Raw genomic sequence first — 23,647 nt, 5'->3', positions numbered from 1 at the left:
TTTTTGTAGCCAACTCATGCTCCCTCCAACACACAGACATATGAAATTATTCTACTGTCTAGCTTGACCATGGAAAGCATTAGCCGTGCATCAGGCCAAGCTGCATAGACATTTTTTTTTTAGTGGCCTCTTTGCCACCTTAGGCTCCACGCGTCTTTAAGGGGCCAGGAATGCCAGAACACCACTAGAATTCCATGTAGTTCCTTCAAGCTCCTGCATGGATGTCAGGCCTAGCACATAGCATCCCGGTGTCTCAGTCTGTTTGGGGCATCATAACAAAGTACTATAGACTGACTGGCTTAAACAACAGAAATTTATTTCTCACGGTTCCGGAGGCTGGGAAGTTCAAGATCAAGGAGCTGACTGGTTTGGTTCCTCGGTGAGGGCCCACTTCCAGGCTTGCAAAGGGCCACCTTCTCGGTGAATCCTCGGTGAATCCATTGCAGAGAGAAAAAGAGCTCTGGTCTCTCTTCATCCTCTTGTAAGAGCACTAATCTCATGTTGGGGGCCCCACCCTCATGACATCATCTAAAGCTAATTTCCTCTCAAAGGACACACCTCCAAAGAGCATACACCAGGCTTAGGGTTTCGGAATATATATTCTTGGACACGCACATTCCATCCATAGCTCCAAGAAATGAGCATGAATAACCCATGTGCTTGCCATCCACCCCTTACTCCTACTTCTAGTAGTGGGCTGGTTTCTCTGTGTCGGCTATCTGTCCCTTCCAACAATGCCAGGACCCAAAGCCCTCCCTTCTACCTGCTGGTCCTCCTCCTCTGACTGCAGCCTGACCCTCAGTTGGGAGCAGACATCACTCACAGGTACATGTCTAACTTGCTAGCTCACAGCTTTGAGTTTAATGGTGGGCTCCTCATCATTGGCCTCTATGCAAGCATCAGGGCTAGATGAAGTCTGAACATGTCTGGATGCACAAGCACCATGCGCCGCGCCTGTCCCGCAGCGCCTCCTGAGTGAGCATCTCGAGTTCTGTCAAGGTTTAGTTTTCATCACCTGTCTGCTTCGGGAGGCAGGAAGTATTCCTGAACCCAGCATCTCCTCTGGCCTTGTCTTCCCTGAAGCTGACCACATGCCTCATGTCCAAGCCTCAGGTGAAAAATCGTGGTGAAATACACATAACATAAAATATACCATTTTAACTGTTTCTAAGTGTACAATTTAGTGGCATTAAGAACATTCACCTTGTTGTGTAACCATCACTCCCACCCAGAACTCATTTTGTCATGCAAAACTGGAACTCTGCATGCATTGAACAATAATTTCCATTTCCCCCTTTCTTCAAAGAAACAGTTTTGGTGTAAAAGTTGCTGCTTAAAACAAGCCTGGGTCAACCCAGAGGCTTTAAAGAACACAGATATTTGTTAAGGTGCTTGGTCAACATGATCTCTTTTAAAGGATAAAAGAGGCCACCATGGATAATCTTTTCTAGGGACTGAGGATAAGAGATCAATGGGTTCCACATGATAGATTTAATTACTATCATCCACATCATTCTGCCTAAGCTCTTCCTATTTCATTCTCGCTTGGCTCTCAAATGATAAAATATGTGGTGCATGTGATGCTTGCTCTTGGTACACCACGATCCTGCTATATTTCTCATCCATGGCTTATTTACACATCTTCTTTTAACTACTTTAAGGGGAAACAAACACAACAGGAAGGGCAATAACATTTTTCAACTCTGTCACCTGCCAGACAGATATAATTGTGTAAACAAGGTAATAGAAATTTAAGTCACATATATGTGAGTAGTCAAGCATCTGGTTATTTTGGAGAGGGCCACTATCCTTCATCTGTGTTAACTCTGACTCCAGTAGCTCTAGAAAACCAGATGTCCTAAGTATTCTGTTTTCACTCTGTGCCAGAGAAAATTAGGCCACTAAGTCATAACTATGTAAGAAGATTATAAAGTTAGGGAAGGTCTCTGCAGTTGCTCACTTAAGTATCCTAATCCTACCATAAGAGGTAAGTCAATGACAGTCACAGGAATCCTACAAGGGAATCTGAGAAGCCACCTGTTCTGCTCACCCGTAAGCTAAAGTGACATCATCCAGCATCACCAGCCACAGGAAAGAGGGCATAATGGTAGTGGAAGTGGGGGTCAGTAGTTCATGGAATGATGAAAGTGATAAAACTACATGTTCTAATTAGTGCTGCATTGTGACTGATAAACTTCTACTGGGCACCCATTTACTGTGTATAATGAACTATGGGCAATTACGGTAGTTATTTTACAGCATAATATTTTTGTTTTATTTTACACTTTTCGCCAAGACTCCAGAAACTACTGGGTAAGATAGGAAGAAGGACACGGAATACCATCAATAGGAAATTCGGACACTACCAAGGATAAAATATTAGAAGGAAGCTATTCATTCCTATTGGAAATCAAAGGAGAAAATGAGCTTAGACAAGGCTACAGTGGAGGCTGCCAACGTAGGAGACACTCCTTGTGAAGTCTAATGGACCACACCGTAATATGGGAGGGGCCTTCATTCACTCCTCTGTGTGGTCTCTGTCCCTGCTCAATGCTCATAAATGGAAGGTGTGTCTTTAGAAATCTGTCGTCTAAAGCTGGGGCTTAAAGCCACCGACAGATTTCTGAGACCTTTATCCACGAGACACACAGGTTTAAGTACAACCACGTAGGAGCAGATGAAATTCTCCTCTTTATCCAAGACAAGCCCTGGAAGACTCCCCTGGCATAAAGCCTAGGAGGCTGTTGAGTGTTGGAGGTCACGTGGGTAGGCACCCGCGCCACCCTCTTGGGCATTTTTGTCCATTTTTCCCAATTAGATTTGTGATGTGGGGAGGCCAAATGGAAAACCACAGGGGAAAAGCTACAGGAAGAAAAACAAAAAGAAAAAAAAAAAGCCAAAGAGACAAAAGGCAGACTTTCACAGGAAAATGTGGCCATTTAAAATGAGACCAAGAGATACAGAGATGGAATTTTTCGGATTTAAAATCACCCTCGGAATCCTGCCAGCTTGACATGGTGCCTCTCTCATTCCCATGTCAAAGTTTCTGTGGCAGATGGCAAGGAGCACAATGACCCAAAAATGTCAACTCTTTTTTCTTATAATAAAGAGAAGCTATTGAAAATACACAAAACAGTAGAGGGGAAAAAAAGCAAAAAGGAACTGCCTGAGAGCCCTCATTCTGCAGGAATGGGGCAATACGTTCTGGTCCCCTGAAGTTCTGATTCTTTCATAAAACATAGCTTATGCTCAACAATGCTCAATAGAGGGTTTTCAAGTAAAATTTTCTTAAAATTGTTCAGTTGGTTTGTTTTGGGGGAAGATGTTCCATGCACATTGCAAAAACCACACAAGTATTAAATATATAGTGAAAAGTAGGTGTCTCTGTCTCACCCTTGAAATAATTCCCCTCTCAGGACAGCCATTCTTGCCAGGCTTTTGTGCACTCCTAGGAACTCATATTTAATCTTAGGATAGAGAAATAGATATGTTTGTGCTGGCTCCCTTTTTATGCAAATACAGCAATCTAATCATATTGTTCTGCACCTTATTTTTTCCACTTAATATATTGAGGATATTGTTCTGTAGTTATTCATCCATTTATTCATTCATTCAATAAATATTTATTGAATACCCACTATGAGCAATGCATTGACCTAGACATTTGGCACAGCAGTGAACAAACTAATGTCTTTGCTCTGGAGAAGCTAATGCTTAGTAGAGGGGATCACAGGACAAATCAGGGTCCAATAAATATGTACTATGTCCGATGGTAATATGTATTATTCTAAAAACTTAAAGCAGGGTATGGGGAGGAAGAAGCTTGCTTTATGTAAGGACATTTTGATAGTGGCCTCAAGACAAGATCATGCAGCTATTAGAGGGGAATCGCCCAGACAGAAGAAGAGCACATGCAGAGGTCCTGAGACCAGCATGTGATTGTCACTACTGAGGAGCAGGAGGTCACCATGACTGCCATGGAGTAAGTAAGGGAGAGTGATAGAAAATGAGGTCAGAGAATGAGGAGGAAGGCAGATTACACGGGCTCTTGCAGCCTCTGGTCAAACATTTGGCTTTTACTCTAAGATGGAAAGCTGCTGGTAAGTCAAGAGTAGAGGAGGGACCTACAAGATGTACATTTCAGAAGACTGATCATTCTGACTGCTATGCTAAGAAGCTGCAGGCAGCAAAGCTGGAAACGAGGAGACCCATTAGCACACAGTTACCACAGTGTAGGCAGAAGGTGATGCTGGCATGGACCAGTGTCGGTAGAAATGGTGGATGGTGGTCAGTTTCTGGATACCTCATGAATGTTGGGCTGCCAAGAATTGCTGATGGACTGCATGTCAGGAGTAGAAGAGAAGAGCCAAGAAGACTTTGCTTTCTAGCCTGAGCTACTGAAAAGAGAGAGTTGTTATTTACTGAAATGGGAAAAGCAAGCCTGGGACAGGAGAGGCGATCAACACATTGTTTTAGACACGGTGGGTTTGATATGCCTAGCAGAGTTCCAAGTGGAAATGCCAAGGAGCCTATAGATACATGAGTCAGGAAGCAATGAAGAGGCTGGGGAGGGGGATACCTATGTAGGAGCTGTCATCATATAGATGGTGTTCTGAGACATGAATTCATTGTCATATGTTACCTATGGTCTATTCAGACTTCCCTTGTTTTATTTTATTTATTTTTTGAGATAGAGTCTCACTCTGTCACCCAGGCTGGAGTGCAGTGGTGCGATCTCAGCTCACTGCAACCTCCACCTCCCGGGTTCACGTCATTCTCCTGCCTCAGCCTCCCAAGTAGCTGGGACTACAGGTGCCCGCCACCACACCCAGCTAATTTTTTGTATTTTTAGTAGAGACAGGGTTTCACCATTTTAGCCAGGATGGTCTTGATCTCCTGACCTCGTGATCTGCCCACCTAGGCCTCCCAATTTAATTTTATCTTATTAAAGTTCAGGGTACATGTGAAGGATGTGCAGGTTTGTTACATAGGTCAACATTTACCATGGTGGTTTGCAGCACCTATCAACCCATCACCTAAGTATTAAGCCCGTATGTATTAGCTACTTTTCCTGATGCTCTCCCCTCCTCACTCCCCAGCCCTTTTTTTTTTAAACAGCTGCACAATAAGATGTTTATATTAAATTGAAATGAAGATAACTGCTTTGACAAAAAGTCTGAACACACAGTACAGTTAGTCAATCCAAAGTATTCATGGATTTCCTATTTGCGAATTCACCTACTTGCTAAAATTTTTTGTAACCCTAAAATTGATACTCACAGGGCTTCGATGGTCATTTGCAGTCATGTGCAGAGTGGTGAAAAATCCGAGTCCCTAGTGCATGCTCTCCCAGTTGAGGTCAAACAAGGTGACACTCTGCTCTCTCGTTTCAGCTCGGCTGCCATAATCTTTTTGTGATCTATTAGAATGCTAAAACCACAAGGCCTTAGCATCTGTGTGCTTTTTGTTGGTAATTACACTGTTTAAAATGCCCCCCAGGTGTAGCATTGAAGTGTGTATAATGTTCCTAAATGCCAGGAGGCTGTGATGTGCCTTATGGAGAAAACATGTGTTTTAGATAAGCTTTGTTCAGGCCTAAGTTATAGCACTGTTGGCTGTGAGTTCAGTGTTAATGAATCAACAATACATGTCAAATAAGGTGTCTTTAAACAGAAACACACATAAAACAAGGTTATGTATTGACCAGCTGAAAAAAATGTTGTGACCAGAGGCTCAGAGAAGCCTAGCCTTGTATTTCCTAAAAGAGCAATGGGTGAGCATCCACTAATTCAGTGTTCATGGTGACTTTATGGAATGTAACTGCTAGAAGTAATGAGAATGTACTTACTTTTAGTTCTTTTCTACCTTTGACATGGGAAGCATAAGATTAAAGTTACTTTAGCTAAATCATCTACCACTACTCTATGCCTTCAAGTAGAACCTCATAGAAACCAACCCAGAAAGGTAAGGCTCTGACTTACTTATAAAAAGTAGTAGAGAAAGAAAAAACTCCATTCACAAGTGCCATGACCTGCACACAGTGGATCCTCAAAAAATGTCTGACAACTTTCAAAACCCATTAGAGTATCCACTAGCCTTCCCTATCAGAAAAGTATTCTTGTGTCTTACCCAAATCCCCAGTGCAATTGAAACCCCACCCCCTCTTTCTGTTCACGGTAGTAATGGAAACTTGTTGGTCACCAGCTTCTGCTATAACAATCCTTCAGACACTCAAACGCATATTAAATCACTCTATGCTTCTCCATTTCCAAAGTAAAATAATCCCATTTACTTTAACATTTCTTTCATAGGTCTTATTTTTCATCCTCTAATCATCTAAATGGCATTCATTCTACTTGGAAAGGCAATCACATCATTCTTTTTGCCCTGTTAAAAAATCCATTCAGAATTGCAATTTTCATCTCCTTATCTCCAGAGTCCACATGCCTGTCATAAATGTCTAACTGGTAGGGTCATTTTATATCAAGATCTCCGTGAGCAACTGTTTTAATATGTAATTGTTCTTAGAATTCACCTTTTAAAAAAAGTTTGATCTTTACAACAAAACTATGTTAATTATTAAAGACAATAGCTCAAATTCACAGACCCAAAAACCTTTTTATCCAAAGGACACAGACAAAAAAGTACAACTGAACAACTGAAGACAATCAGCCTATACATGCAAGCTAATTATAAAGAGATTTGATGTTTATTGAGCTAAGTTTTTAGAATACGCTCACCTTAAGGGGTTAAGGATTTGGATACAAGCTCATGTGCCATTTGCTTTAAGTTCTAGTTGGCAATGTGTCTTGTCACTGCCTTACTGTTCAAATTTTGAAAAACAAAATCTTACAGTTTAGACCATCAAGAGGTTGCACCATGTTCTACCAACCACCACAGAAGCAAATATTTCTATTACGTTTAATATTCTAAGACATTTTCTAAAAGTTAGTCTAGAAATTTAAAAGAACAAAAAGAAGCCTCTTGGAATTATGGATTTGGATTATGAGGCTAAACCATTAGACAACGTATGGTTAGACAAAGCAAGGGAGAATGGGGTATCAGGGCGCCAAACCAGGGGTCCTGAAAGTTGAACCCCTTTGTCAGCGGTTTATATGTGATCTCGATTAGTCACTTTACCTTCTGGGACCTAAGTATCTTCAAGAAGGGGAGGTACAAGATGATCTGTAAGATCTCTACTGTTTCAAAATTCTGTGCTTAAAGAGAGCACAATTAGTTGGGACTGGAGGGATACCAGTGATGGCACAAATCACACACATGTTTAAATCGAAAGTAACTGGGGTGGATTGGTATTATATTGGCACATCCCACACACGCCTCTCTTTAGGGCCTACTAAGTGACCAGCAGATTTTATGACAACGGCACCCACCTCCCGCCAAAGAAGTGATGACCTGCAGTTCACTCATTCTCATCCTTTACCCTCCTATCTCTGCTCTTTAAGAATTTAGTTTACAGGGGGGGCACGGTGGCTCACACCTGTAATCCCAGCACTTTGGGAAGCCGAGATGGGCAGATCACCTGAGATCAGGAGTTCAAGACCAGCCTGGCCAACATGGAAAAACCCTGTCTCTACTAAAAATACAAAAATTAGCCAGGTGTGGTGGTATGCGCCTGTAGTCCCAGCTACTAGGGTGGCTGAGGCAGGAGAATTGCTTGAACCCGGGAGGCAGAGTTGCAGATTCAGTCACTGTACTCCAGCCTGGGCAACAGAGCAAGTTTTCGTCTCAAAAAAAAAAAAATTTTAGTTTACAAACATCTAAGTAAGCACTTACTATGTGTCAGCTTCATCAATATCCTAAGTGTTTCATAAATATTAACTCATTTAATTCTCATGTCACCCTTTGAACTAGCTATGATTATAAACAAACTGAGGCTTAGAGAAGTGAAGAAACAGGCCCAAGATCACATCGTACAAAGTGCCTGGCAGAGCTCAGTGCATGTTTCTCACCTTGTGCTACAAAAGGTAGAAGAGCATTATTTCTTCCTTTCATTTTAAAAATTTGCACTTGTTTCTACCCTTCCCATTTTTTACCTTTACAGGAGTCTAAGTTATCATTTATTCCATTGGTTGCAAAATAGTAAAGAGGGTTGCAAGAGTTTTGGGGCATTCATAGATATCCTTGATTATGGTGCCTGATACTAACAAGTAACTTTTTAAAAGTCCCCAAACTCTCCTCTGGATGCACAAGGTATATGAGGTTCACTTGGGGGTAATCTGTAGTCAGGGATGACGTGACAGCATGTATGGTTGTTTGCAAATTAGAAAATTTTTTTTTTTTTTTTGAGATGGAATCTCTCTCTGTTGCCCAGGCTGGAGTGCAGTGGCGCAATCTTGGCTCACTGCAACCTCTGCCTCTCAGGTTCAAGCAATTCTCCTGCCTCAGTCTCCCAAATAGCTAGGACTACAGGCCTGAGCTGCCATGCCTGGCTAATTTTTGTATTTTTTTTTTTTTTTTTTGAGATGGAGTTTCGCTCTTGTCACCCAGGTTGGAGTGTAATGGTGTGATCTTGGATCACCGCAACCTCCACCTCCTGGGTTCAAGAGACTCTCCTGCCTCAGCCTCCTGAGTACTCGGATTACCGGCACACATCACCACACCCAGCTAATTTTTGTATTTTTAGTAGAGGTGGGGTTTCTCCATGTTGGCCAGGTTGGTCTCAAACTCCTGACTTCGTCCCTCCCAAAGTGCTGGGATTACAGGCGTGAGCTACCGCGCCTAGCCTTTTGGAATTTTTAAACATTTGCAGAAGTAGTATTTTGGAACAGGTTTAGAAGGGGAGTCAGGGTGCTGTCCTAGGTTTCTGCAATTTTCCTGTATCCTCCTTTAATTGATAATTAGTTTCCTACTTTCAGAATTTAACCAACAATCCCTGTTTAGGAGTCAAAAGCTATGCTCCATTCAAAGTCTGGTTTACAGCCAGCTGCCCCTTCCCCAGGTTGTCACTCTTATCACCCTGTTAATTTCCTCCATTGCACTTATCTCAATATGTATATTTCTGTTGTCTTTACATGCTTATTGTCTAGTTCTCTCATGTTTGTTTGCATGTTTATTTTTAGTTTCTTGGTTGCCACTGTATCCCCACCACCTGGCATAGCGCTTAAGACCTACCAGGGACTAGATAAAATTAAGGTACCCCACTCACTGCTTAACAAATAGATCAAAATGTAGACTGGCTCAAAGACAAGCAAAGTTCATTTCTTGTTCACATAGAGTCGAAGTCAATTGCGCGTGGGGAAGGAGCAGAAGGGGGCTTTGTTCAACAAGGTCATTCGGAGACTGAGGCTGATGGTGATCTTTGCCATCTTCAACTCATGGCTTCCAAGTAACCTTGGCCATTCAGGGTTTCCCATTCATCCAGCAGAATGGGAAAAGGCATGGAGGCACATTCATGGGAAGTTTTTATGAGTAGGCCTGGAAGGAGCCCACATCACTTCTGCCTACATGTGGTCGGCCTGATCTCAGGCACTAGCGGGAAAATGAAGTTTAGCCGTGTGTCCAGGAAAAAGAGAAGAGCACAGAATCTGGTGAACAGCTAGCAGTCCGTAAATATCTACTGGAGAATAAATGTGAGGGAAGCCAGAGAGGAAGAAAGGAAGGCGTTTACAATCAAGTTGACAGATGATGACTTTCTGCAGAAATGGCTGCTCTATCTGGCCATCCAATTTTCCGTGAAGCACACCACGGACTGCAGGTATAAACGAATGCATTTGTCTCGTCTTCCTCTGGATTGAAAACTCCATGAAATCGGGAGCTTTCTGTTAAACTCCAGTTTCCCAGAATAAGGGTCACACCTGCAATAAGTGCTAAATGAATGTGTGAGAACGAAACGAAACAAAACAAAATCCTCCTGCCCCACAAGTATTAAGAGAAAGAGAAACAGGGATAGTATAAGCCGCAAGCCATGGAAAGTTCTCCACTGGCCAAGGTTCAGTTTGGGAAACTCCAAATTACAGTTAGGTACTAAATACCTCCTGGGTGCTGAGCCCAGTGTTGGGTGTTCTTGTGTATATTTCAGTCCTTTAAATATCACCGTACATAATAGTTGGCAACACTTAACACATAGAATAGGGGATAAATGGAGCTCCTGTCCTAAGATATTGGCAAGCAGAAGGAGTTACAGGACATAGCTCAATCTGAGATAAGCTAGACAATTACTTGAAACATTCCTTAATAAAAGGAATTTTAGTTTTTTTCAGACAGATATTTCTATTCATCCATTTTTAGGCAGTAGCATGATTTCGAGTCACCCTGGCGGAAGGGAATAAGGTTTGGTTTCGCCAAGCATGTGGGAGCTTGAAAGTTGGTTGCTGGTCACAGGAATTAATTGGGACCAGCCGACAATGTTGTTCTGAGTTGTGGGGTTGGAATGACCCCTTAGGATGCTGGGCAGGGCAGGCTACACCCCACCTAACTGTAGTTCCTAAATCATCAGTGCTTGACGCAGAATAATTAAAGACCGAACATGATTCACATGAGTCTGTATTGAAAACTGATCAGGTATAGATTATAATCCATTTATCAACATCTAATGCAGTTAACCAATTATGAGGGCCAAGCGGATCATATGAAGAGCAAAATTGTACAGAGTGTCCTTGCCAGCCCCAGAATCACAGAGATTTTAGCTAAAAGGGATCTGAGATACAAGACACCTGCTAGCTTGAGAAACTCATCCACGGACTTCTCTTCCTCCTCTTCCAGCCTTCTTAACTCACAGACTAAACACAGTCCACATGCTGAGCACAGAACACTATGTTTTTTCTGAAAACACTCATCGCTCCCTCTCCCTCACTCCGCCTCCTCCTACTACTCTGTCCATTACTTTCCTTCACACTTTCAAAATCAGGTCATTCACCCCCTTGATACTGTATGAGTGAAATACAAAGAGAACTGGATTGGGCGATTGCTTAAATTTGTATGTACAAAGATGCCCATTCAGCATTATTATAAATAGTAATTGGGAAGGAAAATTGGAAAAGCATCCATGTCCATTATAATGATGAGTCACATTTATGTGAGTTGTATTTATTGGTATGGAACAATAGCTATAATAAATTAAGTTGAAAAAAATCAGGACTAAGCAGAATGTATAATATTCACTGTTTGTTTCAACAAATATGACATGTGCTATGCACGGTGCTAGCCATCAAGAGTACAATAGGATAATAGTATGAATAATAACAATTTAAAATAGTAATAACTGCTATGAAGCAAAATGCAGGATACTATGAGTATATAATTGATGAAAGATTTAACCTACTGCCATTAGTAAAAAGGTGTGGGGAATGTGTTTAGTATGTGTGTGTGTGTTATGTGTTTAGTGTGTGTGTGGATGTATGAAAAAGGCTAGATTATATATCTCTCTACATAAAATCAACAGTTTTTAGCCCTAAATGGTTTCACTTATCTTTTCTTTTCACCATGTTATGAATCTTCTGAAATTACCATGTGTTTCTTTAGTAGTCAGAAAAAAACAAACTTTAAAAAAAATTAATTTGGCTTACTAAGCTTGTCTTAGTTGCCTCAGTCATAAGTCAGATTTAGAGTTATCAGCCCTTTTTCATTTTCCCTTAAGATGAAATAAGAATTTCTATTTCCTGAATTTAGAGTGCATAAGGATATATATTACTTTTGCACATTTTAAAGTAACAGTAACAGAAAGCTTTGGGGAAAAGGAGTCAGACAGACACCTCTTTTCCCGAGGAACATGGTGGGCCATCCTAGGCAGGAGAGCCACTGAGCCCACCTTCTGCCAGAGCCCAAGAGGTCTCACCGTTGTATTTGGCAACTCTTTAAAATGGATCCTCTGCCAAAGTTGAAGCATCAGGTATATCTCAATGTGAAAGACCTAGGAAGACTATTACATTATTTCTGATTAAAATTATTCCTTACAAAGATAAACAGAAAGTTAACTGACATATTTTTAATCTGTGCTATTTATAATTTATCTCTGCTATTTGCAACTGTTTCCAGTACATTTAGTAGCTCAGCTGTAAGCTTCTGTATAAAGCAAAGAGTGAAGCATTCTCTCTGCCACCTCTTGCTGACAACTTAAGAGCACCTCTCATGGGAGCACAGAACTCTTCCCACGAAGGGCATAAAGTATCTAGGGCATGGACTTGGTTGCCCGGTGATTTAAAAAATACCCTGGCCGATGCCCATCATAAGACATTCCAAGAGCATGTCCAAAGACATTCTAAAGTACCAGAGTTCCTTAAAAAATGCTTATATGTTTTTTTGTAAACTTCACATACCTATTGTCATGAAAAACTCAAATAAGAATAAAAAGAACGAAGAAGTTCTAAAACAGCTCTCAGATTCCACCACTGCTAGTAGTGTGGTGAGCATGTGCCTCAAAATTTCCATCTACGTGCAGCATCCAGGTATTACATCCACTACATCCATGGAGGTACTGTTACGTAAATGGGATTATTCGCTTCTTTTTTTAAAACAAAAAATAAAGAAGGGTATTTAAAGCTGAAAAATAAGCAGATCTTGATTAGGAATTCTAAATCAGGATCACGAGATGCCACATGATGGCTTGGGGAACCAGCGATGTTCTATTCTTTGAGCAGGGTGCTAATTACAACACTGTGTTCATTTTGCAAAAATGTGAGCTGTACATTTACGATTTGTGCAATTTTTCAGTTTTTATGTTATCTTAAAGCTTTTTAACTTAAAAACCCCTGATTAAGTAAGTCAACACTCCATACAAAGAAGAGATGCAGGGAAAGGAAACATTTATAATCCTAAACTAGTAAAATCAATTTATGTGCAGTATTGAATTTTCAGTATCTTAAGAAATTAATCCATTATTCGTTCATGCACTTTCACACAAATTTGAGAGGCAGTTCTTCTAAGTCCTAGATTGGATAAATGGGTATTCCTTATTCTTCAGTGGTTTTAAACTTAAGTTGTAAGGACAGTTCTGCAAGGAATCTCCATGCCGAATAAACAAAAATTGGGGAAGCCCTAGGTGTAGCAACATTGCAATATAGCCTGCCATTGCTATGACAGAACATGTAAGCTAACAAGCCATATTTTCTATGAACTTACTAAATCAGCCAAAGTGTCCACCAGAAATAGTAAATCCAATGGATAAGGCTGAATTTAGTTAAAAAGTGAGATTTAAGTATATACGGATGTGATTCTCCCCTTTTCCCTATCAGGTATTTTATTTCTTAAGACACTTTTATATATTAAATATATTTCATATTTTGTTTCTATTATTGAAAACAAAATAAGCACAGTGGTAAAATAAAAGGGGAAATTAAGCACTTTTGCAACACAAGCTATAAATCCAAACATGGCAAATTTCAGAATGCAAACAACAAATTTCTCCAAATAGATATGCTCTCCTTATATCTATGTGTAATAGAGGGAGGGCCACATCAAGGAAGGTGAATTGTTTGGTGAGTCTTAGGGAGTCTGAGCACTTCACAGAGCCAGTAAGCAGATGCCCAGAGCTGAGTCCTTAGGAGTCCAGGATGTGAACTGGGAAGATTATCCACCTACTGGATGGCTAAATCCAAGGAGTAAGATGAGAAGTTAGAGATGAAGTACAAAGGCAAAAAGTAATGAATGAGGAGTGTTGAAACATGAAAATGGAAAGGAAGAGTGAATGTAAACTGTATCATAGCTTAACCTGAAGCACGTAAGAAAGTTTTGATATTATTCTTGAGTCCACATTTATAGGAGGGCATTTAAAGTTGCAGTCAAGGCTACCAACATGAACCACACCACTTCTTTTGTAATCTGATGAGCATCTCTCCAGAGACTTCCTCCATCTCAATCCTATTTAATTTCTAGGCAATGCAGCTAATTAGCTTATTTATCCTAGGTCTTCTATCTATTGCATTGATTTTATTATCAACATCAGACTTGATTGGCCACCACATCAACGGTATTTTCTCCAGCATCCCCTGTATAGTGGCTTTTGTGTCTTCTCACCTAATGGGACCCGTGCAGCGTCCATCATGAACCATCAGTATCCAGGAGGCTGAACAATGGATACAAATTTGAACAGAACTCATATTTGCTTATTTTAAGCTTTGCACTTCCTGTAGCCCATCAAGAGTAATTCCTTCCTATAAGACCACAGCAAAATGAATGAGATTACTCATCTTCATTATATTGTTGGTATGTGTAATTCATAATTTCTAATGCTCTTGACACCATCTTCAAGGAGAAACTCAAAGCCAACCAACACATTCAATTTCCCAAGAACTTGTCACCACAATACTTCTTTTTCCAACAAATAGCATCTTAGATCCACCCTGTTAATAAAATCACTCATACCTTTATTCTATGTGCTTTAGTTTTCAAGGACCGGAGAAGACGGAGGTATTTTGTATGCACTCATTCTCCTCTACATATTTCTATTCATTTGATCAATGTGGTTACAGGTTATCAATGATCAAGAAAATGGCACTGTAGCCATTAGTAATTTCTAACTATATCTAATTTGTCCTCACTCATTACCGTCAAACTTCTGAAACCTGTGGACATAGGAATATAGGTGCATGTAACCTCCTCTGATCCTCTAGATCCATCTTCTCCTCAGGAACATAATCAAAAGCCTACTTTATACAAATAATATATATATTATTCATTCAACACCATATAAACCTACTATGTGAAAGGCACTTCTGTGGTGTGAATATTTGTTTCCCCCACCTCCCAAACTCATTTGTTGAACCCTAATCCCCAGTGTGATAGTATTAGAAGGTAGGGCATGTGGAAGGTGATGAGGTCTTGAAGGCTCTGCCGTCACTAATCAAATTAGTGCCCTTATAAAAGAGACATCAGAGAGCTATCAAGCTCATTCTACCGTGTGAACACACAGCGAGAAGGTATCATCTATTAAGCAGAGAGTTGGCCCTCACCAGACACCAAATCTGCTAAAACCATGATCTTGGATTTCCCAGTTTCTATGAGGAATTAATTTCTGTTGTTTGTTTGCTTTTTGAGACAGTCTTGCTCTGTCCTCCGGGCTGGAGTGCAGTGGTACAATCTCAGTTCACTGCAACCTCTGCCTTCTGGGTTCAAGTGATTCTCCTGCCTCAGCCTCCCGAGTAGCTGTGATTACAGGTGCCCACCACCACACCGAGCTAATTTTTGTATTTTTAGTAGAGACAGGGTTTCACCACGTTGGCCAGGCTGGTCTCACACTCCTGACTTCAGGCGATCCGCCCGCCTTGGCATCCCAAAGTGCTGAGATTACAGGCATGAGCCACTGCACCTGGCAAATTTCTGTTGTTTTTCTCTTATCCAGTCTGATGTGTTTTGTTAGAGCAGCCTGAACAGACTAAGACAGGTGGCATGCGAGGTAATGTACCAATTACAGTGAGGGGGGTTTTATTCACTTTTTTTTTTCCAAGCTGCTTGCTTCAAATGCCAGGGTCATTTGCTTTCCTCTTTCACATTTCACCTCCAATCAGTGGCCAGTGCAGGTGGGTTTTCTTTTACCTCATCTCCTGCTTTATTTTCATTTTCTCTCTACCATTCTAATTTAAATCCATATCATCTTTTACCTAGATAATTTTTAAAGCTTCCTTCTAATTTTTCTCCTTGTCATGGTCTCCTAATTAAACATTCTGTTTTACACAAACATATTAACATAATCTTCACAATGACCCAGTGGAGGTAAGAATCATTATTCCCATTTTCCAGAGAAGCAAGCTAAGAATTAAAAAGGTTTTAAAATTACTGTCCAAAATCACACAATAAGCGTGTAACACAGAAATTAAACTCCCTCCCTGACTTCACCACTATGCAATCTATGCATATAACAAAATTATACTTATACCTCATAAATTTATACCAATAAAAAACTAAAATGAAGAAAAATAAAGAACGCTGCGTGTGGTGACTCATGCCTGTAATCCCAGCACTTTGGGAGGCTGAGGCAGGCAGATCACTTGAGGCCAGGAGTTCAAGGCCAATCTGACCAACACGGTAAAACCCTCTGAAAAATACAAAAAGTAGCTGAGTGTGGTGGTGCACGCCTGTAGCCCCAGCTACTCAGGAGGCTGAGACATGAGAATCACTTGAACCTTAGAGGTGGAGGTTGCAGTGAGCCGAGATCGTGCCACTGCACTTCAGCCTGGGTGGCCTGGGTGACAGAATGAGATTCTATCCAAAAAGAAAACAGAAATTTAACTCCCTGTCTGAGCAACTTTATACCCTCTTTCCATACATTAGACTGGCTCCCAGTTAGACACAGCTGTTTAAGGGAAATTGGTCAGAGTGGGAACAGAAGGTGTTCATGAGCAAATGACAAAGCAACTAAAACAGGTGACATTGGGGAGGAAGAACAGGAATAGACAAATGTCAAAGGTGAGTTGAAATTTCGAGGCTGGGGCACTGAAAGTTTCTGTAACTTGTTGTCAGGCACCCGTCTGCTCTCTGCCTCTCTACTTGGAAAGGCTGTATGAGAAGGTGGTTTCAGGAGTGAGGGCCCGAGAGCCAGTAGCCATTTACTCCTACCCTGGCATTACCCCTCACTCGCTGTGTGCCCTTCAGAAAGCATAGAACTCTGTGTGCCTGACCTCAATGCACCAGGGTTAGTAATGTCAAAATACGTATTTAAAAGCAAGAATGGGGATTACTAAAGGGTTGAAGACACTCAGCACGTAGCACGTTATGTCCTCGCTATTTGTAAAATATTGAGAACTTCTACACATTTTCCTCACTTTGAAATAACTTAAAAGTCATCTGCAATTATGTAATATGGACTTAATTATTTGCATTCCCTTTAAATTTGTAAATAAAATTTAAAAAGTAATGAGAGGCCAGAGCGCAAGCTGGGCTGGCTTATTTGGTATAACATCTAGCAAGTTCTGACACGCTCCTGACTCTAATGAGGTCAAGGAGAGTGTTTTAAACACAGTGAGTGTCTTTTATCCTGGGTAAGATAACTGATCACATTTGCATGAGGAGAAACAAGATTGGTTTCCTTTTCATCATGGAAAGGATTTAATGAAAATCCAATCTGTAGATTCACTCCTCTTCCAGTCAGTGGTCTCTTACTCACTAAAATGAAAGGTGAAATACTGCTGCCTAGGCAAAAGCGAGGGGGTCAGAATGCCTTCCCTGTTCAATTGTTGCCATTTTAGTGTCTGTCATTAAGAACAGCTCGCTTAGACCAAAGCTTTTATTTTAATGTAAAACTGGATACTTTTTCCCCAACCTTTTAAACAGTACTTTATGAAAATAACCAGAGGATGGCCTGAATGTAAACAGCTTACAGTCACTCTTAGCTCCCGCCGCACCCTCCCACAACTCCAAAGGAAAGTTCACTCTCTTCGGAGGTCTGTACGCTTTCATCAGATTGTACTTCAATGATCTCAGCCCCTGACCTGCTCCTCATTTCTCCCTGAATACTGGTAAGAGAATATCACTATGAGTATGTTTACACTCACGCTCAAAGTGTGCTGGTGCGAGAGGGACTCTGCATTTCAGCCGGGTCCTTCATCATCCTTAAAGGAATGTTCTCAGGCTAATGAAGGGAAGAAAGGAATGCTTCTGCCTCAAGCATTCAGGCAAAACATTCCGAAGCACTCAGAGTCCCCTTTAATCCTCATGCTAGATATGTGGATTATTTATTTATTTTTACCCATCCTGACTAAGGAGAAACAGTTTATTTTGACTTCTCAACAGGTAAGAACTGCTCAAATGGATGAGATGATAAAAGGTACCACGTGTCACCTAAAGAGGGAAAAATCTGACCTTTGTCTTGGCAGCAGTTTCTCTGGTCTGTGTCCCTATGAATGATCTAGGGATGGTGTGTGAAGGCAGGGAATGAGATGAATGATTCTCATAGATCTGGTTTCCAATTTCCCTCTTTCTGAGTTGTTGGAAAGGCAAACTCACTTCTAAAAATTCCCAATCCTCCCTTCATCACCAGTCTCTTCATTCATCTGGATTATAAACAGAAAAATCATTTCCCACACATCAGCTGTGCAGTCAAATAAGTATATTTCAGGCATTCTCTCTCGACAGTAATAGGCTTTATTTTCTTCTCAATGATATGTAATCCTATTTATTATCAATGTCCTTTGTCCATTAATCCTTTCAAGAAAATGTTTAGTGGCCCCATTGTTGCACGCCAGTTCTTCCCCCCATCTCCCGTGTTTTCCTCCTTGTATCATGGGTGATTGGGAGGAGACACTTAGAAAAGACACCCAGAGAGCAGAGGCCAAGAGATAAGCACGTTGTCACTTCCGCAGTGAATTCTAAAGCCTCATCTAAAGACCTCACGTTTATGTTAAGGATCACCTCATCCTGGCAATGTTTGCTTTACTGGATTGAATCAAACTTCCTCCAAAGTCAGATCGTTTTTTCTTTGAAAACTTGGGTTCCTGTTGTTACTGCCTATGATAGTTTCAAAAGAAAAACAAATCACGTGGAAGTTTGCTCTAGTAATGCTTGATGCCTCTAGTAAACAGTGAAGCTCACAGAAGGGTGACGATTCAAAGCAAGCTGCTTAAGGATGAATGGATTTGTCCCCCCACACAAACATTTCGAGAAAACAGACAACTATTTCTTTGAAGAATCTCATGGAAATTACAATTACTTTCAGAGGAAAGAGCACACTTCAGAGAATGCATTAATCGGGGTTTACATCTGAGGTCACCGTAGGACTGTCCTTCCCTGGCAGAGCCCAGCAAAGTCCTTATTAATTACAAGGCACCATTACCTCTGACATGAAAGGAATCATTTTTCAAAAAATCAGTGCTCTGGTGAAAAGAGTGTTCCTGCCCTTCTAATAAAAAAAGGACAGTGCCTCAGAGCTCAAGTGACTGTTCAGTCTCATGCTCCCAACAGCCATTTTCACCAGCAGAGGCTAAGAATTCTTTCCCAGGTAACAAACTAGGTCTGTAGAAAACTCCAGAGTTTCTTACCATTGCGACCAATCTTCCTTCCCTCCCTGCGGAGTCCAGAAGCCAGGAGCTGTCGCTGATGTGCTGCTTCCCACAGCCTCTGGAGCCTTTAGAGGCAGAGAATGTTTCATGTGGCACAAACGTATCACCACCGATTACATTTCAGTCCCTCAATTGCTGGCCTCGATGCTTTGGAAATCAGCCAAACTGAGCACGAAGAGAGAAAGGGCTGCAGCTTGCAATTTCAGAATTTCCCCTAGAATGTGCTCTTAAAAACATAGGCCCCTCATTGAGCATTTAAGCAAGCACTGGGGACTGCTATGTTCAATTATGTTTCTCCCTCTTTTCCTGTTAAACTGAGAGGGGTTGTGTTGCTTGTGGAATGAAATGATAGCAAGATCTCAAGCTGACCCAGGGGAGGCAGGCACTGTGCCGGCGTCCACACACCTCCAACCTGAGCAGAAACGGCTGCAATTCCAGTCAGAGTAAAGGAGAATCCTGCCTAGACAAAGACGAGCGAAGAGGGGCAATGCTGACGAGCACTCCGTGGTTACAGCAGCTCGGTCATCGGTGGGTGTTTGCTAAGTCCAGACTAAATCATGTGGCGTAGCGCTGTCAAATCTGAACAGGTGGAAAGAAAAGTTCTTTACTCATCAAGGCAGTGTAAGGTGCACAGCTTTAGCTTGAAGAGTATAATCAAAGTTCTTCAAATGCAGGGACCATGTCTTCTCAGATGCTTTAAATCTAGCCTGTGCTGCTCAATTATATTAAACCACGGGGCTCTTTGCTTTTCCTGCACTTTGGCCACGTTCTATCGTTTAAAAATTTATCTCAGAAGAATTCAATCACACAGCTAGCACACGGCAGCAGCTGAACCTCATCCAAAGCTCAGCCAGGACTCTTTAGAATAATAGTACACGTAAGCAAAAACATCTGTTGATTGCTAAATTGTTTACTTGCCTTTCCTTCACCACCTGTAAATTTCAGGAGGGCAGGTACCATGCTTCTTTTGTTCACATCTGCATCCTCAAGGCAGCATCTATTCCATTGTAGAATATTTACTAGCTGAGTTAATACATTGATTTCCCATTACTGTTGGAAATGTTGGCAAAGTCCCACAAATTGGTAAAATTCCTTTTGCTTAGAACCTGATTTGTTCCAGGCTTGGGTTGGGTTCCTTTTGTTATTGTTTTTCCTCTTATCAAAAAGGAAAAATTCACATCTTCTTGTATGGTTAGGCCTAGAAAGGGCAGGAATAACTTCCAGCAAAGCTAAATACTTGTTCTAGAGCAAATTCATCCCCAGGAATATAATTCATGCTGATGGCCAAGGGTTCTGATTTCTTAGAAGAGTCCGTGGCATTTATCAGGCTTGATGGCATCAACGAGTAGCTGTGAATCAACAGAGTCCCAGAAAAACACACACATTTTCACACCCTCTGGAAAAAGTCTTTTAGGATAGAGAAGCCAATATGGCGGGCAAATTAGGTGCCCACATGAGAGACATCTGGCCAAGATGCAGCTCAATGCTTGCATTGAGTAGGTTCTAGACACCCCTTTAAGGGGTTAAATGAATTCAGTAAGTGAATACTCTGAAACTCTGGAGTGTTTAACACTTGTCCCCAAGCTGGAATAAGCCAACATTGCCTAACGTGGATTCTCAGTTCATCATCCCATCTTGAGGTCCTTTCTCTAGAAACACTCAGCCACGTCGTTTTGACTCTTCCTTGGGCCATGCCCACTTATCCTTCTCCTCTCATGGGAAGAGGTGGCAACATCTACTGCAGTGTGACCAGGAAAAAAAGCATTGTCTGCTTTTTTCCATTAGCCTTTATATCTGTGCACAACAGAAATCCCCTACCATGGCATCAATGAAACATCTCCCTTTCTTCTATCTGTTCTCCAAGGTGCAGCGTTATTCTTTCCTCCTTCAGGAAGAGTTCCCTGATAGCCTCAACTTACAGCAATTTATCTTCTCTATGACTGTCACTCAACACTGTCCCAAGCATTCAACATTGAATCATACATTGTCTTCAGACACTTCTTGGATGCCACTGGTTATTTTATTGTTTATTTTTAGGTATCTTACCATCTAGCCAGATTGTAAACGTGTTATTCCTGTATCAAATTCTTTTTTTTTTTCTTTTTTTTGAGAGGAGTGTTGCTTTGTTGCCCAGGCTGGAGTGCAGTGGCACGATCCTGGCTCACTGCAACTTCTGCCACCCAGGGTCAAGTGATTCTCCTGTCTCAGCCTCCCAAGCAGCTGGGATTACAGGTGCACGCTGCCATACCTGGCTTATTTTTTGTATTTTAGTAGAGACAGGGCTTCACCGTGTTGTCAGGCTGGTCTCGAACTCCTGAGCTCAGGTGATCCACCCACCTCAGCCTCCCATCATGCTAGGATTACAGGCTTGAGCCACCGCACCCAGTCTAAAATTCTTGAATGGCAACCTACTGGCTGTAAGGTAAAACTGAGACTACTCTCCATGGTATTTAAGGTCCTTCATGAAAGACCTCCTTAAAGTTTCCTCTCCCACCATGTTCCCACTAGCACCTTATGCTTTAGTCACAAAGAACTCCTTGCAGTATCCTCAAATCACGGTGCTCACCAATACTTCTAGGCCTTTGCACACAAGATACTCCGTTCCAGGAATGGTTTATATTGTTGTCCCCACGGGGGCTTCGGCTCAGTCCTCAATGTCTGTACCATCTCCCTTGATCCTCCCAATAGGGCTGAATGGCAAGCTGAAGGCCGGAAGTACATTAATCACGGGGGTGCACCATCCTTATGTCTGTGTCAGGGCCCTGCACAAATCTAAGCAGATGTAGAATCAGTGCTTTTTCTGCAGTGAAAAATGCTCATATAGTATACTGGCATTTTGGACTTTTTTTTCAAATAAGTTAACCTGGTAGAAACAACAAGGGACTAGGAGGAAGGATTTCTGAATAATCATCTGCCTGTTGAGTCAACCAGGATTCTATTGATATGAAAAATTGTTCGGCACTTTTATGATCAAAATTGTTATGCTTTTCAGCTTGATCTTGTCAGAACACACTGAATTACAATCACCTCATTGATACCTGGCCTCACAAACCATCAGCAAGAAAGTTAGGAAGTTCTGGAGAGTGAGAAGCAGGAAAAAACTTGGACTTTTCTATAAAATAGTAGTTTGTATACCTTCATTAAAAAATGTGGACATCCAGGCTGGGCACGATGACTCACGCCTATAATCCTAGCACTTTGGGAAGCTGAGGCGGGTAGATCGCTTGAGCCCAGGAGTTCCAGACCAGTCTGGGCAACATGGTGAAACTCCCTGTCTACAAAAAATACAAACATTAGCTTGGTGTAGTGGCGTGTGTCTGCAGTCCCAGTTACTCGGGAGGCTGAGATGGGCAGATGGCTTGAGTCCAGGAGGCAGAGGTTGCACTGAGCTGAGATTGCGCCACTGCACACCAGCCTGGGTGACAGAACAAGACCCTGCCCCCCACCCCTGATGTGGACATTCGGAATGCCATTCCTTTCCTCTGCAACTCCTAGGTCCTATCTTCCCACACACCCCTAACAACTAAAAATCCAGGTACAAGAATGGAAAAGTCTGAGACCAAGCAGGTAAAATGCTCAGCGGAAAGCTATTCCCACTCTTCTGAACACGGAAAAGTGAAAGGAAAAAGAAGTCCCTTTACAAATTCCACGATTGTCAGAATGTTTGTGGCCCCCTCCACATTCGTATATTGAAACCTAATCCCCAGCTTGATGGTGTTAGGAGGTGGTGTTTTTAGAAGGTGACAAGATCAAGAGAGAGGAGCCCTCGTGAACGGGATTAGTACTCTTCTCAAAGATGACCAAGGGAGACTGCTTGCTCTTCCCCCAGGTGAGGACACAGGGAGAAGCCACCATCTGGGAACCAGGAAGCAGGTCCTCCAGGCATCAAATCTGCCAGTGACTTGATCTGGGACTTTCCAGCCTCCAGAATCGGGAGAAATGTTTCTTTGTTTGTAAGCTACCTAGTTTATGGTCATTTTGTTATAGCAGCCTAAATAGGCTAAGACAAAATGCATCTAAGTAATACCTATTTCATTTAGTGTTTCCTTATGAGCAAATCCATTTTATCTTTTTAATGAAATTTTTTATTGTACCTTTAGAAGATCTTTGAAATGCCTTTGAGAAGCCCAACAAGACATCATTACCTCCCTACACGGTGTATTCATTATTTACCTGTTCAATATTTTCAAATGCTGGTCCTGCATTAACGAAAAGTGTACCTGCCATTCCAAAAAGTAGTCCCTAGAGATTGGAAGCTCCCTATGGCCACTGTGACACCCATTCCCTACTATCACAATTTAGGGCTCCCCTTTCTGATAGAATTTAGAGAAAATGAAGAGACATAGGCTCCTACTTATCACATAGCTGCAGAACGACACCTGTCCACCCCTCTCTCATAAAAGAACTGCGAAAAGTGTTGTGAACTGCTCATCTTTCTTTGTCTCTCCCATCACCGGTTTTAACCCCTAGTCCTATCTCCCCGTACTGCCTATGTATTTTTGCCTGGCCATTGGATATGTTTAGCCTCACCCACTCCTTCTCAGCCTCACAGTTGCAGCTAATTCAGGCAGCAGGGCTAGGAAAGCTCAACATGCGCTGGTGATTAGAGACCCTTTGAAAGACTCACACGGACAAGATGATACTTTCAAATTTAACCTCAGGCTGGCCAAGGTGGCTCATGCCTGTAATCCCAGCACTTT

General features: G+C 41.7%; 1 protein-coding gene across 2 annotated transcripts in view; it reads right to left on the bottom strand.

The window, feature by feature from the left end:
- The window catches only part of PLD5 (phospholipase D family member 5), a 367,552-nt gene extending 348,314 nt beyond the window's left edge, over positions 1-19,238 (bottom strand). Inside the window, exon 1 of one of the 2 annotated variants that reach the window (XM_030812606.1) lies at positions 18,927-19,238. Coding sequence is in view for 1 of the 2 variants with exons in the window: in XM_003267323.3 (XP_003267371.1) it covers positions 18,927-18,929 (3 nt within the window). In the remaining variant the exon portion in view is untranslated. The remainder of the gene's footprint in view (positions 1-18,926) is intronic. The other variant, XM_003267323.3, reaches the window with a different exon arrangement.
- Between the last annotated feature and the right edge of the window lie 4,409 nt (positions 19,239-23,647).

The sequence above is a fragment of the Nomascus leucogenys genome, chromosome 5 (assembly GCF_006542625.1).
Source record: "Nomascus leucogenys isolate Asia chromosome 5, Asia_NLE_v1, whole genome shotgun sequence".
Lineage (NCBI taxonomy): Eukaryota > Metazoa > Chordata > Mammalia > Primates > Hylobatidae > Nomascus > Nomascus leucogenys.
This window is presented reverse-complemented; position numbering and strand designations above follow the sequence as displayed.